General features: G+C 39.6%; 1 protein-coding gene across 1 annotated transcript in view; it reads right to left on the bottom strand.

The window, feature by feature from the left end:
- Nucleotides 1-882: 882 nt before the first annotated feature.
- Nucleotides 883-16,429, bottom strand: part of LOC110029316 — a 48,187-nt gene continuing 32,640 nt past the window's right edge. The window contains exon 3 of the mRNA XM_020731553.1: nucleotides 883-1,159. Within this exon, the coding sequence (XP_020587212.1) occupies nucleotides 1,086-1,159 (74 nt within the window). The 3' untranslated portion in view covers nucleotides 883-1,085. The remainder of the gene's footprint in view (nucleotides 1,160-16,429) is intronic.

The following is a 16,429-nucleotide window of genomic DNA, read 5'->3' as shown; positions in this document are numbered from 1 at the left end:
TGCTTCAGCCTTCGGGCTCACCGCCACCTCCAAATTCAACTACAAGTCGTCGATTGCCCCTTTCAGGGCCCACTTGTGGGTTGACCAAGATATCAACCGCCTCTTCTAGCCTTGATACCTAGGTTGAGGTCCCTCAATACACTAGAGGCAGGTACTGAGGTTGTACCTGATAGCGGCAAGTCAACGCTTAGGACTGTGTCGCCTGTATCAACGAACAAGCATCAGCAAATAAGTGAAGCTTATAATCACAACAGATCATCACCACATACCTAGAGATTGATATAACTTGAAACACAAGAATGTGAGAGAACACTCAGATTAAAATTATTCACCCAATACCTGATAGCCTAGTTCAATCTCAACACTTAGTTTCACAACCAAGACTCAACAATCGACAATCAGACTAAAACAATCAACAGATTGATTCAAGTTGACCGAGCAAAGTTCAGATCACCAAAGCTGACCAATTACCCAAACTCAATAGATTTGAACGAACATACCTTACCAAGCCAAGAACTACACATCTCTACCGACCAAGCAATTGGATAATGGAACCATGGGTTCTTCTATTTTCTATTTCCCTAAAATATCCTGTAATACCACCTAATATTGGAGCAACCGTGTACTTTTTCACTTTATGCGCCAATGCATATAAATATAGAGATAATTTCTACTATAAAGAATCAATCAGTCACCTTTAAGAGAATCAGGTTCTTATTGTTTACTCTATTTATCTCATGTTTTATGCTCTATTACTTATGTGTGATTCATAAGACAGTTTCAACAATATATATATATATATATATAGAACTGGTATATATATAGGTGCGTTCATATTTTACAAATTAAAAATGGTGGCTTTTTTTTATATAAATCTAAAAGTTAATTTTTAGGTGTTAGATATGCGAATACATAGGAATTGGGTGGTACGTATGTAAATGCCCCGAATAAAAACATTTAATCTTCAGTTTAGCAGTTTACAGGCCCATTGATCCTTGGATACAGATGAGGAGAATTCTTTAGACGGTGAAAATGGAAGCAGGCGAATGGCACACTAGTGCTAATCGTCACCATATATTAAACTGTTAACGAACACGACGGACTTTCTCTTCCTGGCCTAGCCCAAGTGACTTCTGAGCATTTGCAATACCCTCTGGATCTGCAGGTAAGAATACAATAAAATTGTGAAAATAAATGACAAGTGATAATATGATAAGGCAAACAGCAGCCAAACACTGGCCCTTCATACAGCCCACAAAACTTAGTAAGCATTTGCTGTGTTCTTTATGATATATTTTGCAAAAAAAATACGTGTAAACAGTGCATTGTATTATCGTAAGGGTTAAGGGGGCAAAACAAATGGATTTGCTAAGTGTATTCTATACATAACTCCTGCGACGGCAACAAGTAGCAGAGCAGGCAGCCATCAAAATTGTGCCTTCTACTGTTTCTAAATTTTTGCAGATACAAAAATAAATAAATAAATAATAAAATAAAAAATTGCAGACATCAGTGAATGAGCCAAAGATATAGGGAACCCTCCCAAGTATTTAATGAACTAGTATATTGCATGATGAACTCACTAGAAACAAATCAAGTCCAAAGCCTACTCGCCCGCACTTCACCTGGCAAGTCAGCAATTTCACCCGTCTAGCCGTTGCCTTCAACCATCAATCTGACAATCCAGAGACCAAATCAATCGTCAACATATATTTTTTTATACGTTTGGCTACTCGCCGCACGAACTATGATGTATTTTCTTATTTTTTTAGTATTACCTGCAGCACAAAAATAAAGCCTAGCCCAAACCACAAATAGGAAGACCAAAGTAAGATTTTGACATAAAGTCACATGTAGATTTCAATAAATCTAGTGCGAGAGCTTCTCTCTCCCTATCCCTCTCCCTCTCCCTCATTTATGAACCTTATGAGTATTGTGAGTAATGTTCTGATATTTCGTAAACATTTATTATTTAAGACTTATATTTACATGGAACCGATCATGCAAATGGCCTGAAAAATAGGAAGATTTATGTTGAAACGAAAATATCTCGTACGATCCAACCTCAAAATTGGCATGCCTTTCCAGAAAAAATTAAGGAAAACACAATATTTCTTCACTAAATCAAACAAATCAACACGAAAAAAAAGATAAGCACCTATGATTCAAGATGTAGGCGATCTCTCCCAATTCCTACAATTTGAGAGATAAGAAATCTCTCTCAAAACCTAAACCTATGACTCACAACTCAATCTCATGCATAAACCTAACCCTAGACAAAACAAGGCTATTTATACTGAACATTAGTAATAATTAAAAACTAAATTGCCCTTAGACGTACAAAAGACAAATTTGCCCTTTAGGCTAGGAACCCTCATAACAATAGTCCACTCAAAAGACATATTGTCCTCAAGATGAGAAAAAATGAGAGTGCTCCTCCCTCACTATTGTCTCAATTTCTTCGTTATTTGCTTCCTCATCCTATACCATGAGAACTTGTAATCTTCGATTCTTGCAATGTTGTCCAGGGATAAACTTCACATCACACCAAAAACAAGACCCATTGACTCGCTTCTCTCGAATCTCTGTCTTTGTAAGGCGTTTGAGTGTTGCTCCAGGTCTTCATCCATGATTCGTGTTCCATGCAACCTCCCTATGGACTTCCATTATTTGAACTTTTAGCATCATCGTGGTAGCAGTAGTTCCGTAAGATGCTCCATTTGTGTGCTCCTGTTGGCTTTCATTATATGGTTCTTGTCTTCCACCATCTGGGCTAGCTAAATCATCTCCCTCAATCCTCTCGGTCTTAGTAGTCGGAGTGCAACCCCTATGTCCAGCTTTAAACCCTTCGTTAAATTTCCCTCTAGTCCTGATTGAGAAATAACCCACAGTCGGCCCGACAATAATTCAAATCTGTCCCTATAATCCATGTTTGTCCCTATAATCCATGACCGTCCCCACTTGCGTCAAGGAATAGAATTGCTCGTGTAGATCCCCTTTTTGAATAGCTCAAAAATGTTCCAATAAACAATCCTAAAATTCAACCCACGAACAAATCGGGTATCTAGCCTCCCTCCACTAAAACCAGGCTAAGGATTCCCTTTCAAACACAATCCTGACGCCATGAGTTTGTCCTCCCCATCTAACTCATTCACCGCAAAGTATCGCTCCGCCCGATATACTCAACCATTATTATCTTCTCCCTCAAAGATCGGCGTCCTCAACTGCCTAACTTTAACATTATCCCAACTTACTATTCTTCCTCCGTTGTTTCCGCCATGTATCGAAGGTAAAACTCCTTCGATCGCAGTCATATTCCCTCACTGTTTCTCTCCCTTCTTTGTGCTCCTCCATTCCTCTACATAATCCCTTCTCCATGTTTTTGTTTATCCGCCTCCATCAGAAATCTCTAATCCACCCCTAATCAGAGCCTTGAGAAGAAGTTCGTGATGGTGGACGTTTTCCTCCTCATGTTCCTCACATTCGATCTCTTTTTCTTTCAATCTTACCACGAAGTCTCCAGTCAACCTTTGGTTAGGCTTTGCAAATTGAACTGTCGGCGAGTTCTTGGATTACACCTCAATGAGCCACTTTAGCATATCTCGATCTTTCCCCATGCTCTCGAATCAATCCTCCAGTCGATTTTCCAAAGAAGAGAATATTTGTTCTATGGTGGCGAATATTTCTTTCATCGCAGAATTGATTTGACTTATCTCTTCCTCTAATTTCTTCTCCAGATCACCTACTTTCTTTGAGGTTATCTCTTTCAGAAAAATTTTCAATCTAAAAAACAAATCTTATACCCTAAATTCTCGTGATCTCTTCTTAAATACCTCTTATCATAATTATTAATCTTTCCAAATCATGTAAATGTCGTTAATCCAAAGCACCTACTACGACTGTATGCACACAAATCGAAGTGATCCTTGAATAAGGAATTTTTTGGGTCTATGTTGGAGGCGATCCCTCGCGCTGCCTTCCCAGATAGTTTTGATCACAGCTGGATCGCGTAGACGGCGCAAGACGATAAAAAAATGGATGTTTTGGGTCTATGTGCGTTGCGAACCCTCACACCTGCCTTCCAGATAGCTCTGATTGTGACTGGATTGCCTAGATGACGCAAGGAGAAAATTGGAAGTTTTTGGGCCCTTTGCGCCGCAATCCCTCGTGCTTGTCTTCATAGATAGCTTTGATCGCGACTAGAACGTGTAGACAATGCAGGACGAAGAAAAAAAAGGAAATTTCAAGTCCTTATGCCTCGCAAACCCTCACAACTGCCTTCCCAGATAACCCTGATCGCAACTAGAACGCGCAGATGACGTGGGAGGAAGAGAAGTCAGCGCAGGAGGTAGAGGAAAATGGGAGTTTCAAGTCTCGATAAGCTGCGATCCTTTGTGTCGCCTCTTTCACAACAAGCTATGACCTTCTGCGACCCCTTTGTCTCTTTCTCAGCAAGCTCGGAGCGCGATTGTATCGCAGGGTTCTGTCACGAAGGAGTTTCACATCTTGGTAAGTCGCGATCCTTCATGTCAAAAATGTCTCAGTGCACTGTGACCTCATGATGGCCTCCATTCCAACAACTGTATATCTGGATTCGGTCAACAAGGGATCCCGTTGATGCTTCTCAGTTACTTCTCACGCCAACAATGATTGTTTATCGTGTCGGTAGCAATTCCACGGTGATCTCCCCAAAATTGAGCTCTCATACCAATTTGGTACAATCCAATCTCAAAATCAGCACACTTCTCAGAAAAAAAATAGGAAAAACATAATATTTCTTCACTAAATCAAACAAATTAACAAGAAAACAAGCATAAGCACCTACGTTTCGAGAGGTAGGCGATCTCTCCCAATTCCTATGATTCAAGAGGGAGGAATCTCTCCCAATACCTGATCCTAAGACTCACAACTCAATCTCGTGCATAAACATAACCCTAGACATAACAAGTCTATTTATACCCAACAATAATAATAATAAAATACTAAATTGCCCCTAGGGTGTTTCCACAACAGCTGCTGTAATCTCGAGCTCCACCTAAGCCTCGACAGAAACTCCAGGGGACATTCGACTAGCCTCCCCTCTCATAGAATGGTTCATGAAACTAGCGTGGCTAGCCTGCTTTCGGCTTGCTAGATTCTAACCCGATTGATCATCCGAGTGTCCCTCGACATCATCTCTCAAGTAGTTGGGAGTCTGATCACCCTCATCCTCCTGAGTCATCAAAGGACATAAGTTCATGAAGTCAGGTTTTTGTTCGATTAGAATATGTTCTCTAGTAGAAATTCTTTGAATAACTACAATGGTTTCATAAAAGGAATGAATATAATCAAAATCTTGAAGATCAATGTCTGGATGGACGACTACCTCTTCTTCTCTCACCCTAAATACAATCTTCTGGCGCGGCTTCAGTCTATATCGGCTAGGAGACCCAATCCACTTTCCCTTGCATCCAAGTTGGCTCAAAGCACTGCGGTCATTGCCCCATACTTATTCTGGTTAAGAACCTAGTTGACAATTACCCCCGCAGTGTACTGCACCACAGACAATTGCCTTCTCTCAACCGCTGAAGCCAGAGACCGGATCCGAGGAGGCACGAATTTCGCCTTCTTGTAAACTCCTCCAATTAGTTAGTTCTGGATCCCCCAGTCCCTGATCAACCCAAGAATGAACTGAAATTTCCATCCCTTTATTTTATTCTCCAAACTGGCAAGTGGAACTTACAGAATGAACCAAAAACTACGTAGTCATTTGATTCATCCTAGAAAGACATGTAAAATAAAACTTCTTGGGACCACATATTCGATCCACAGACAAGAAACATGTATGAAACGATCGTTGCGATCAAGTTTCGCTTGATTTGAGCAGGGAACACACCGTAATGGTTCAAGATAGATTGAAAATCTTTTTAAAGTGGTAGTTGGAGACCCCACCGGAACTGGTCTAGGTAGAAGACCAAGTTGTTCCCAAATTCGCCGGTTGCCCAACAGTTTGAGCCAAAGGCATACAAGTGAATCCCAGCATCAAGGATGAATGCCTTCTCGAGCGAGGCAGCTTCGACTGAAATCATAGTAGAACACTCGGCTACATATAGCGTCTCAAACCACTTTGGAGAATATTTGTTGGCCATGTAAATAAAGGCTATAAGAGCGAGCAAAGTAGTTGATTGAAAGGAGGAAAAGGAATACAATCCAACTGTTAACCCTTATATATAAGGGTGCATCGGAAGTTCAAATGCCACAGCAAAGCCACATGTCAAATTCAAGAACACAATTCGCATCAATAGAGAAATAAAAAAAAATTAAAGTCATAAAATATTTTTTTGCCAAGATTAATTAAAGAAATTATGTTTTTATTCAGATAGAAAATATTTTACAAGTAAGTCATCAGCCGCCTTAGCCAAGGTATACCGCCGCCCAAAGAACTGGTTTTGATAAAAGACCAAGTTGTTCCCAAATTCACCGATCAACCAATTGTCTGTGTCAACGACGCACAAGTGAATCCTAGCATCAAAGATGCATGCCTTCTCTAGCGAGACAACATTGACTGCAATCATAGTAGATCACTCGACTATGTAAACAAAGGCTGGAAGAGCGAGCGAAGAAGCAATAGATCAAAAAGGAGGAAAGGTAATAGAAAGCGTAGAAAAATCCAACAGTTAACCCTTATATATAGGGGTGCAACGGAAGTTCAAATGTCGCAGCAAAGCTGCGTGTCAACTTCAAGTACACAAATTGCATCAATGCAGAAATCAAGAAAAAAATTAAAGGCATAAAATACTTTTTTGCGAAAATTAATAACTCCCAACCCCTCCCCCCCGGAAGTTAAACCTATCTAAACTGACGACCTGGGCTTGGACTTGCAGGACTGAATAGGTCGACCAAACATCGGCCAGCTCCACACGAAGAGCTACCAACTCTACTGAGTGCTCCAGGCTTAGAGCTACCAACTGCACCCAGAGCGCCTTCACCTCCGAATTCGGCAGCAAGCCATCGATTCCCATTTGGGGGCCCTCTTGAGGGTCGACCGGGATATCATACCCTTCTTCCAGGCTCGATACCCGAGCCGAGATCCATCAATTGCACCAAAAGCAGGAACTCAGGAAGCACCTGATAGCGGCAAGTCAACGCTCAGGACTGCATCTCCTGCATCAGTGAACAAGCGTCAACAAATAAGAGAAGCTTAGAATCAAAACAAATCATCACCACATACCTAGGAATTCATATAACTCGAAACACTGGAACGAGGGACATCTCTCTGATTAAAGTGATTCATTATCTACCTGACAGCTTAGTTCAATCTCATCATTATTAGTTTCACATCCAAGGCTCAACAATCAACAATCAGACTGAAACAACAGACAGACTGATTCAAGCCGACCGAGTAAAGTCCAACTGATCGAAGGATCACCAAAGCCGACTGATTTCCCTAACTCAATAGATTCGAACAAACGTACCATACCAACCCAAGGACTACAGATCTCTACCGACCAAGCAACAGGGTACCTGAACAATGTGTTCTTCTATTTTTTATGTGCCTAAAAAATTGTATAACGTCCCAGTAAATGTAGGGCCAACCATGTATTTTTCCACGTTATGCCCCATTGCATATAAATAAACCCTAAACCCCATATATATATAACATAACTAATTAAAATATCTTATAAAACTCATTGACCTAATAACTTGGATCCATCTCTCTCGGCTTTTACAAGTCACCAAGTTCTCCTTACAAGTCGAAAATTCCTATATTAGGCATACCCTCAAACATATATATAATTATTCATAATATAATATACTAACTTATTAAAACATTAAACTTTCCTTTATAAAAATTTTGGCCTCTTCCCAAACCTTACACATGTGAGCCGCACGATCACCTTTCTTCTCCTTCCGCCGATCAGTAGGAACTCAACCTTATTAGGTCCTAACTTATCAAAACATTAAACATACCTTTAGAAAGTTTTCGGCCTCTGCCTTAACCTCATGCACGCGAGCTGCAAGATCTCCTTTCATCTCCTACGGTCGATCGATAAGAGCTTGCCCAAAGGAATGCAACTTCTTCCTCCTTTTCCTCTGCACACGCCACAAGTAAGGATCGCCAGCTTTGGCTTTATCTCCTTTGGTCTTGGTTCGAATCCAAGGCAGTGCATGCTTTTTTTCTTCTTCCTCTTCCTCTGCACGCACAAGGGAACGACACCTATTATTCCTCTTCCTTTGATTTCGACTCACCCAAACACAGCACCTGCACTTCCTCCTTCGGCCTCCTTCTTCCTCTGTAAGAAAGGTTCAGTTCTCCTTCTTTCAGCTGCGGCTCAATTGAACATCTCACGCTGCATCGACATCGACTCATCTGGGTAGGGTTCGGCGTCGAAATAGGTAGGGGATACACAACCCTCCTTTTTCTCTCTTCTTATATTCTCATTGCTTCCTTTTCTAGCAGCTTCTTCCTTCACTCACAGACAAGTCGCAAATTATGGTCGGAAATGAAACCTCCTCATTTCTTCCTTCTTCTGCGCGGCTTCCTTTCCTCTTCCTCGTTCATTCTATTTTGATTTGTTCTATTTTGATGTTGTAACTGAAGAGAAGCATTGATTTATTATTATTATTTTTTATTATAACTCTTCTAATTTAATTATTTGTTTATTATTTGTTTAGTTAAAACTTTCAGTTATTACAGCGGAGGATTATAAAGCTTGGAATTACTGTATTTCAACACAGTAGGTTCTCCATTTTCTATCTCCCCTTCAATTTAATTCTGAATTCTTGGTTGTGAACATTTGATGTACCAAATTATCTCCTGTTCTGCTTCTCAAGTGGTCAGTTGTAGGTGTTAGTTGCAGCCCGTTTCTCCCTGAAGACATACGGCAGGAAGCAACAATCCATGGAGTTGGCAGGTGAGGTGCCACCATAGCCCAATTCAATAGATCATCTAATTTTAGGGAGCTGGAAACATAACTGATAGCAAGGAAGTAGATCCAGGAAACGGCAATTGCTAGAATCTGAAATCAGGTGGGATCTTTTACTGAATATTTTTAGCATATTATTTATTAATTCTAGTTAAAAAAAAATCCTTTGGTTTGATTTGGTTCGAAGTTCACTCCTAATCAAACTATCTGTTCTAGTGTTGTTTTCAACCATCCCTCAGTGTCATCTATCCATATAAACAAACAATATTATATAAGTTGTAGAAAAGGCACATCCAGTTGCCTTTTTTGTGTTTAAGCGATAAACCTACAAGCATATTGATGATTTCACTTCAAAATCTTACACAGATCAAGTCTTTGATATCGAGTTTTCACTTCAATATTATTTTTTAGAAAATAATGTTTGTCTAAATTAACTATAAACAATAACATTCATATAGAACCTTGTTCAAATAAACACAAAATTGTCTCACTAGTTAATGCTAAGGTCTAATGCACTTTCTTTAAATAGAATATTTACGAACAAACATTTTTTTCTTGACAAAGCATACACTAACAATAAACATTTTCAACTGACTGTACACAGATTGCTAAAAGCAAATTACAATCCCTTTCATGCTAAGATCTGACAAGTCCCCCACTTAAATTTAATATAATATATTTGGTAAGAAACTTTAACTCAAATATTTTGACAAACAAAATCAATTCCAGTCCCCATTTTAGTGAAATGCTTTAACATGATAGAAATGGAAATGATTTCTTTTCAAAAAGAGCAAAGTGGTATTACAAAGCAACAAGAAAGATGAACTTTCCTCACCTTATCATGAGATACCCTATGTCCCAGTCAATAGTCTGATTAAATTATATTTCTACTTCTTTTTGCTTCATAAGAGTAATTCCAAGTAAATGGAAACCCATGTTCTTGAAGTTTCTCGCAGACCTCAATATTTTAATAGGTACAATAATCCTTTAGAGGCTACAGAATCAAATGTATATCCTTTTAAGAGTTGGTTATCTCAAAGTTTCATTAGTGTAACATCAGTACTAAAATGATTGTTCACAAAAAACCACAATGAGCGGACAAATGAAGGGTAGGTGTGCACAAATTTGGTCCAGATTTGGGCAGCATTTGCAAGGTATTTTGTTTCCTAATACGAAGAAGAGATGGCTTAAGATACAACAACAACAATAAAGCTTTAATCCCACTAAGTGGGGTCCGCTACATGAATCTTTTTTCTCCATTGCGTCCTATTTAGTGTCATATTTTCATTTAGATCTACTAGATTAAAATCATTTTTTATACAATAAGCCCAAATCTTCCTAGGTCTACCTCTGTCTATCTTAACATAAGTCAAATCTAAAACATTTACTCTCCTAATCGGATCATCAAATGGTCGACATTTAATGTGACTAAACCATCTAAGACAACTCTCTCTAATTTTGTCCATCACTGGAGCTACACCAACCCCATCACGGATATATTAATTTTGCATTTTGTCTCTAAGTGTAAAGCCACCCATCCACCTAATCATTCTCATCATGCAACACTTAACTTAGTAATATACTTATCTTTTAAAGGACAACATTTAGAGCCATAGAGCATTGCAGGTCTCACCACCATACAACAACAACAAAAAAGCCTTCATCCCACTATGTGGGGTCGGCTACATGAATCCTTTTTCTCCATTGCGTCATATTAGTGTCATATTTTCATTTAGTTCTAATAAATTAAGATCATTTTTAATACAATAAGCCCAAGTCTTCCTAGGTCTACATCTGCCTTTCTTAACAAAACTCGAATCTAAAACATTTACTCTCCTAATCGGATCATTAGATGTCGACGCTTAATGTGACCAAACCATCTAAGACGACTTTCTCTAATTTTATCCATCACAGTTTGAGGTCATTACTCTTTTCCTTAGGATCCTAGGATCTAGCTCTAGGAATTCCTATTGACCATCTAATAAAACTAAAATTGGGACCCACCCTTTTTTAAATTCCAGCCACTTCTTATTTCTCTTGTGATGTCTCGCATTGATGATCTCAAAATCATTGTCCTATGGTAGAGGGACAAAGGACTATCATGTGGAAACTCAAGGAGAAGTTCCTAATAGGATCTCAAGCACTAGGAAACAGTTCAAGACTTTATCATCACACATGCACACCAGATGCACAAAATTCACTAAGTTACACAAAATCGGACTTAAATTGAGCCTAAAGGGTGGGTGAAAATGCTAACTTCTCCGGACGACCTCCGACAAAAAAATAGACTGCGCCAACGCGTTCAGGGCACTAATTTAAGTAGGAAAAGGCACATATTGTCATATTTCCGACACGTGCAAAATTGCACGCAAATCAATGAATTTGTCAAAATGATCTCTGATGACGAAACGGATCACGTCAGCACGTCTAGAACGTCAAAATTACTTAAAAAAGACATTAATTTTGTTATGTTTTGATGCACGAATAAAAAGTACAAATCAAATTTTATTTTTAAGAAATATTAAATATTTTATAATTCTATTACTTATAATATTAAAATTATAATCATAAATCCTATTTTCTCTATTCTCGCACACTTAATCCCTCGTTCGACCCCGCGGCTTAGTCGAACGCTCGGCTCGTCTCCCTCATGTGCCCTAGCTCCCGTGGACGATCCAAGCGGCAATCTTTTCCCTTTCTCGACTATTCCCCTTCTTTGCGTGGCCGCTAGACTCTTTGGCTCTCCAATTACAAGGGTCGAGCTGGCCAACCCTTCTCCTTCTCGAGGTTTTACCGTCTCCCTCTTTACTGTGGCAATTATTGCCTTGCCATTTGATTCGATCACCTTACAGTGGTAGGTGGCGGTTCCCCCTCTCTTCTCTGCCTATAAAAAAGCTTCTTAATATACTGTTTTGGGTTGTTGAAAATTTCTTGAGAGAAAGAGAGGCTGTGATTTTACTGCTTGAGATCTTTAGGGAAAAAAACTCTGCCAAAATTCTTTCTAGACTAAGTTTTCGTGCGTTGGGAGTGTGGAGCATTTGTGAATTGCTGTTTTTTGAAGCTTTTAGGAAAGGAAGCTTAGCCAAAATCCTCTCTAAGTTAAATTCTCGTGCACTGGGAGTGTGGAGCATTCGTGGGTTACTGTTTTCTGAAGCTTTTGGAGGAGAGTTTCTGTAGGAGACATTTTCTTAAATTTGTTCTACAGTTTTACTTTGAGTCTGCATTAAGAGGTATTTCTCTTCTTTCCTCTAATCTGCATCACTCGGATTTGCACTTGAAAATATTTCCTTTCTCTTTTAAAACTTGTAGAAGTAAAAGTTTATGCCTGCTTCTGAGACCTAATCCTGGAAAGCTCCTTGAATTAATAAGATGAAGTGTAATATGGCTGTTTTCTTTAACTTTCTGATTCGAAATGCATGATAAATGAAACTTTGGAACATTCCTGTGGTTTCCATGAAATGATAGTTGCCTATTTGAAATATATGTTAAATGAAATGATGGTTTGGGTTTTGATTCTGAGGCTCTCTATTATTGTTAGCTTTCTTCAATTAAATGTTGGAATTCATTTCAAAGCTTGATGACATTATGGCTATAAAGATTCATGCATGCTTATATGCTTCCTGTTATTTGATTCCATTCGAAACATATGCTGACCCAATACTTTGGAATATAAGGCTCCAAGGGGAAATATTTTTTAGTTGTTTTGACCAAATTGTTGGGGTACCGTTTTAGCTCTTTGGAGTTGGATCTTTGCTGGAAATATTTTTTTATCTGTTTTTGCCCTTATGTTGGGTTCGGTTTGCGCATGTGATGGTTCGGTTTTTGGCTCTGTTAGAAGGGAATTATAAATGAAAAAATGTTCTCCGTTTTAACCCATTTGAAGGGCTCGGTTTTGGCTGTACTCTATTATGAGGGAATTATAAATGAAAAAATGTTCTCTATTTTAACCCATTTGAAGGGCTCGGTTTTGGCTCTGTTAGGTGAGAATTATAGATGAAATTTTTTTCTATTTTTGGCCCCTTTGCTGGGCTCGGTTTTGGCTTCTTCTAGGCTGGATTTAACTGAAAGCTTTACATTTTTTTTTACGCATTTAGTGGGCTTGGTTTGACTCCTTTTGGTAATATGTCTTAGCTGAAAGTTTTATACTATTTCTCCCCTATTGGAGAGCTCGTTTTGACTTAAATTGCATTCTTTTCTTTAGCTCTTATATTGGGCTTGGTGTTGTCTAAGATCTGGGCTCAGTTTGGCTTGAAGGTTTATCTTTTTTTGTCTCTTTTGCTGGTTTTAGTTGAGCTGAAATTGTGTTTTATTTTGACTCTACCTGCTGGACTCGAATTTGGCTTGAATTCTATTTCTGTTTTTGCCCATGCTGGGCTCGGTTTGCCCATGCTGGGCTCGGTTTGCCCATGCTCCTGTTTTGTTCTTCTTACTGGGCTCGGTTTGCCCATGCTGGGCTCGGTTTGCCCATGCTGGGCTCGGTTTGCCCATGCTGGGCTCGGTTTGTGCCTTGTGTTGGCTTGGTTAGGTATTGTTTCTACCCCAATATATGACTTGATTTGGGCCCCTGTATTACTTTTCTAGGCCTTGAGCCTTTCGGTTGTGAGCTTCCCAGTGGGTTGGTGACTTCCCTTTGCTGTCCCTGGTTGTGAACTCTCTCCCGTGGCTCTTTTATGTTAAATGTGGTATGGTGGTTTCCTTCCGTTTCCTTCCTGCTACCTTGGCCGTGAGCTTCCATGCCTTGGTTCTTTGATTCTCTGTTGCTTGCCCTTACCTGAGAACACCTGTTTATGTTGCTTGTCCCTTTGTGTTGGGTTCGGTTGGGTTGGAAATTCTGGATATAATGTTCCCTTTTTTGAGATTTTTATTTGTAATCAAATTTGTCATCTCAAAATTGATGATTTCAATATATACTATGTTTGGGATAAACTGATCAATTCATTACTATATCTTACTTGATGAAAATGGCTTCGGTTTGGATAGTTTATGGCAGCTTGTCCATTCACTCACTTATGTATATCAAAGGTAATACAATGGCAATACCTATGGTGGTTTTCTTTCTGCTACCTTGGTCGTGAGCCTTACTTGGTGATTGTTGCCTTTGTGGCCTTCTTTGCCCCTACCCGTGAGCCTTATTATTGTAATTTGTGTTGTGGTTGGCTGGGATTTAATTTGGTTCTCATTCTATCCTGGCTATGAGTTCTTCCTATGATTCTTTTATATTAAAGATGGTTGGGTCAGGCTTAAATATGTGGTGGTTTTTCTCTTTTCTTCGCCTTACCTGTGAGCTTAGAGGGAAGAGGCCTTCCTCTTGCTGCCCTTTACCTGTGAGCCTTACTATGGAGATTCCTTGGTCTGTGACAAAGTTGGTTCGGATTTGGCTTTCTTCTACTGCCCCTGCCCGAGAGCTTTGTCCTATTTACTGTCTTAAATTGTAAGTTTATGTTGAAGCTTGGTTGTGCATTTCACGGTTTCTACTTGTGGGCTTGCTGTGAGGCTTGGCTGCTCTCTTTCCTGGCCTTACCCGTGAGTCTCTGCTCTCTTTCCTGGTCTTACCCGTGAGTCTTTGTTCTCCTTCCTGTTGTTACCCGTGAGCTTGTGGAGGATTATTCAGGTCCATTTTGTCCTAGTAGCAAGAACTTCTATATTTTCCAAATTGGTGTTAGATTTGTATAATTGTGGGAAGCTTCTAAAAAGGACGGAATTGAATGGATTGAATACCGATATGGTTTTGAGGATTTAAAAAGTTGCTCCTTTGGATTATTCTCCTTATTTTGAGATTTGAAATTCTATAAAATTGTCATTTGAAAAAGTGTTTGGAGATTTAAGATTAAAGCTTGGAGACATAAATACTATATTCGTGTTCAGGCATGGGTGTGTGAGTGCATATAAATGATGGAACCATGGGAACAGTGTTTTGGGCCCATTTCAATATATTTGAAACAAAAATTTGGAAAGGAAACCCTTTTTGGTATGATCCAATTATATAAAATTTGAGAAGATGATATCCTCTGGATTGATTCAAGGATCTTGGGCCCTCTTTTTTTTTCAAATCTTTTTTTGTCATAGTTTTGAGGGTTGCTCCACCCTTTATTTTTTTTATCTTTTGGGTGGGTCTCATCCCCATTTTTATTCTTTTTCTTCTTTTTTGGTTCGATTTTTTGTGCTTATGTCTGATACATAAGTGCTCATATATAGTGTTTTGTTATATATGAATCATCAAATAAGATCGCAAGTAGGTCGGTTTTATTTTGAGGCTTAGGGCGATGATGACAAGTGCACGCCGGTAGTAGAGCAGAATGATATCTCATCCTGCAACACCAAGACTCAATTTTGGGACCTGATGAACTGTAGGATGAAAGTATTTTTCTTGGGATTTTCCCATAACTTTGATGATTTTATTTGAATTGCTACTCGTCGATTTTCCCAGGTCTTTTGTTGTGGGTTATTCGTCGATTTTCTCGAGTTTTCCAGACAATGTTTTCCTTTTTTTTATACAGTGAATACTAGTTCGCTTAAAGGAGCAGCAGACCTCCCAAATATACAGGTTTGATTTACATTACAACATTTTATTTTACAGCATGTTATACTGTTCTTCCAGCACGATATTGTTGACCTCATTTTTAGTGAGGTCTTAGTCTCCTACTCGTAGAACCTAGGATCTAGCTTTAGGAGTTCTTATTGACCATCCTAGCGGACTAGCAATGGAGCCCACCTCCCGTAGAACTTCAAGTCACTTCTTAACTCATTTTTGTGAAGAACTCGCATGAGTGGTTCTAAGCACTCAACTTCTAGTTGCAAGGGCTCAGGACCAACATGTAGAGGGCCCGAAAATGAGTTCCTGAAGGATCAAACGCCCTTAGGTAAACCATTTGTGACTCGATTACTCGTGAACGCCGCAATTCACGCACTCACTGCACCACACACGACTTTGACTTGAATTGACTCGTTCGCCGGTACCCGGATGACGAAACGGACCGCACCGACGCGTCCGGAACGTCAACTTTAGCTAGGAAGGACACCCGTATTTCTGTATTGTTGTGGTTCCACACTCGCACGAACTGCACGGATATCGATGCACTTTTTTCTAACGGTGCGCTGGCCCGGGCTCAACTCAGGTTCGACTCGGGTTTGATTCAGGTTGGACTAGGGCTGAACACGGGCTAGGCACCAGCTCACCTAAATTTGAAATTTAAATTTCAAAATTCAAATGAATTATTTAAATTTTTATCTTAATTAAAATTAATTCCCATTTAATCCTCCCCTGCATTTGAAAATTATTAATTTCCCTGCCAATTGCTTCCAGAGTAACGGCTATTGCCTCGCTCCAATTCTAAAAGGAAGGAGCGCCTTCTTCCTTGACTGGTCTTCCTCCTCTGCCATTCCCGAACGCCTGCTCCTGCTTCTGCTCGATATCGCTCGACAGAGACCCTCGCCTCCCTGCTTGCACTCGACTGAAGACTCCCCCCCCGCTTGACAGAAACCTCGTTCGACACCTGCTCCGCTCGACCCCGCTCCTCTGCTCC

Source organism: Phalaenopsis equestris, unplaced genomic scaffold (genome assembly GCF_001263595.1).
Source record: "Phalaenopsis equestris unplaced genomic scaffold, ASM126359v1 Scaffold000560, whole genome shotgun sequence".
NCBI lineage: Eukaryota > Viridiplantae > Streptophyta > Magnoliopsida > Asparagales > Orchidaceae > Phalaenopsis > Phalaenopsis equestris.
This window is presented reverse-complemented; position numbering and strand designations above follow the sequence as displayed.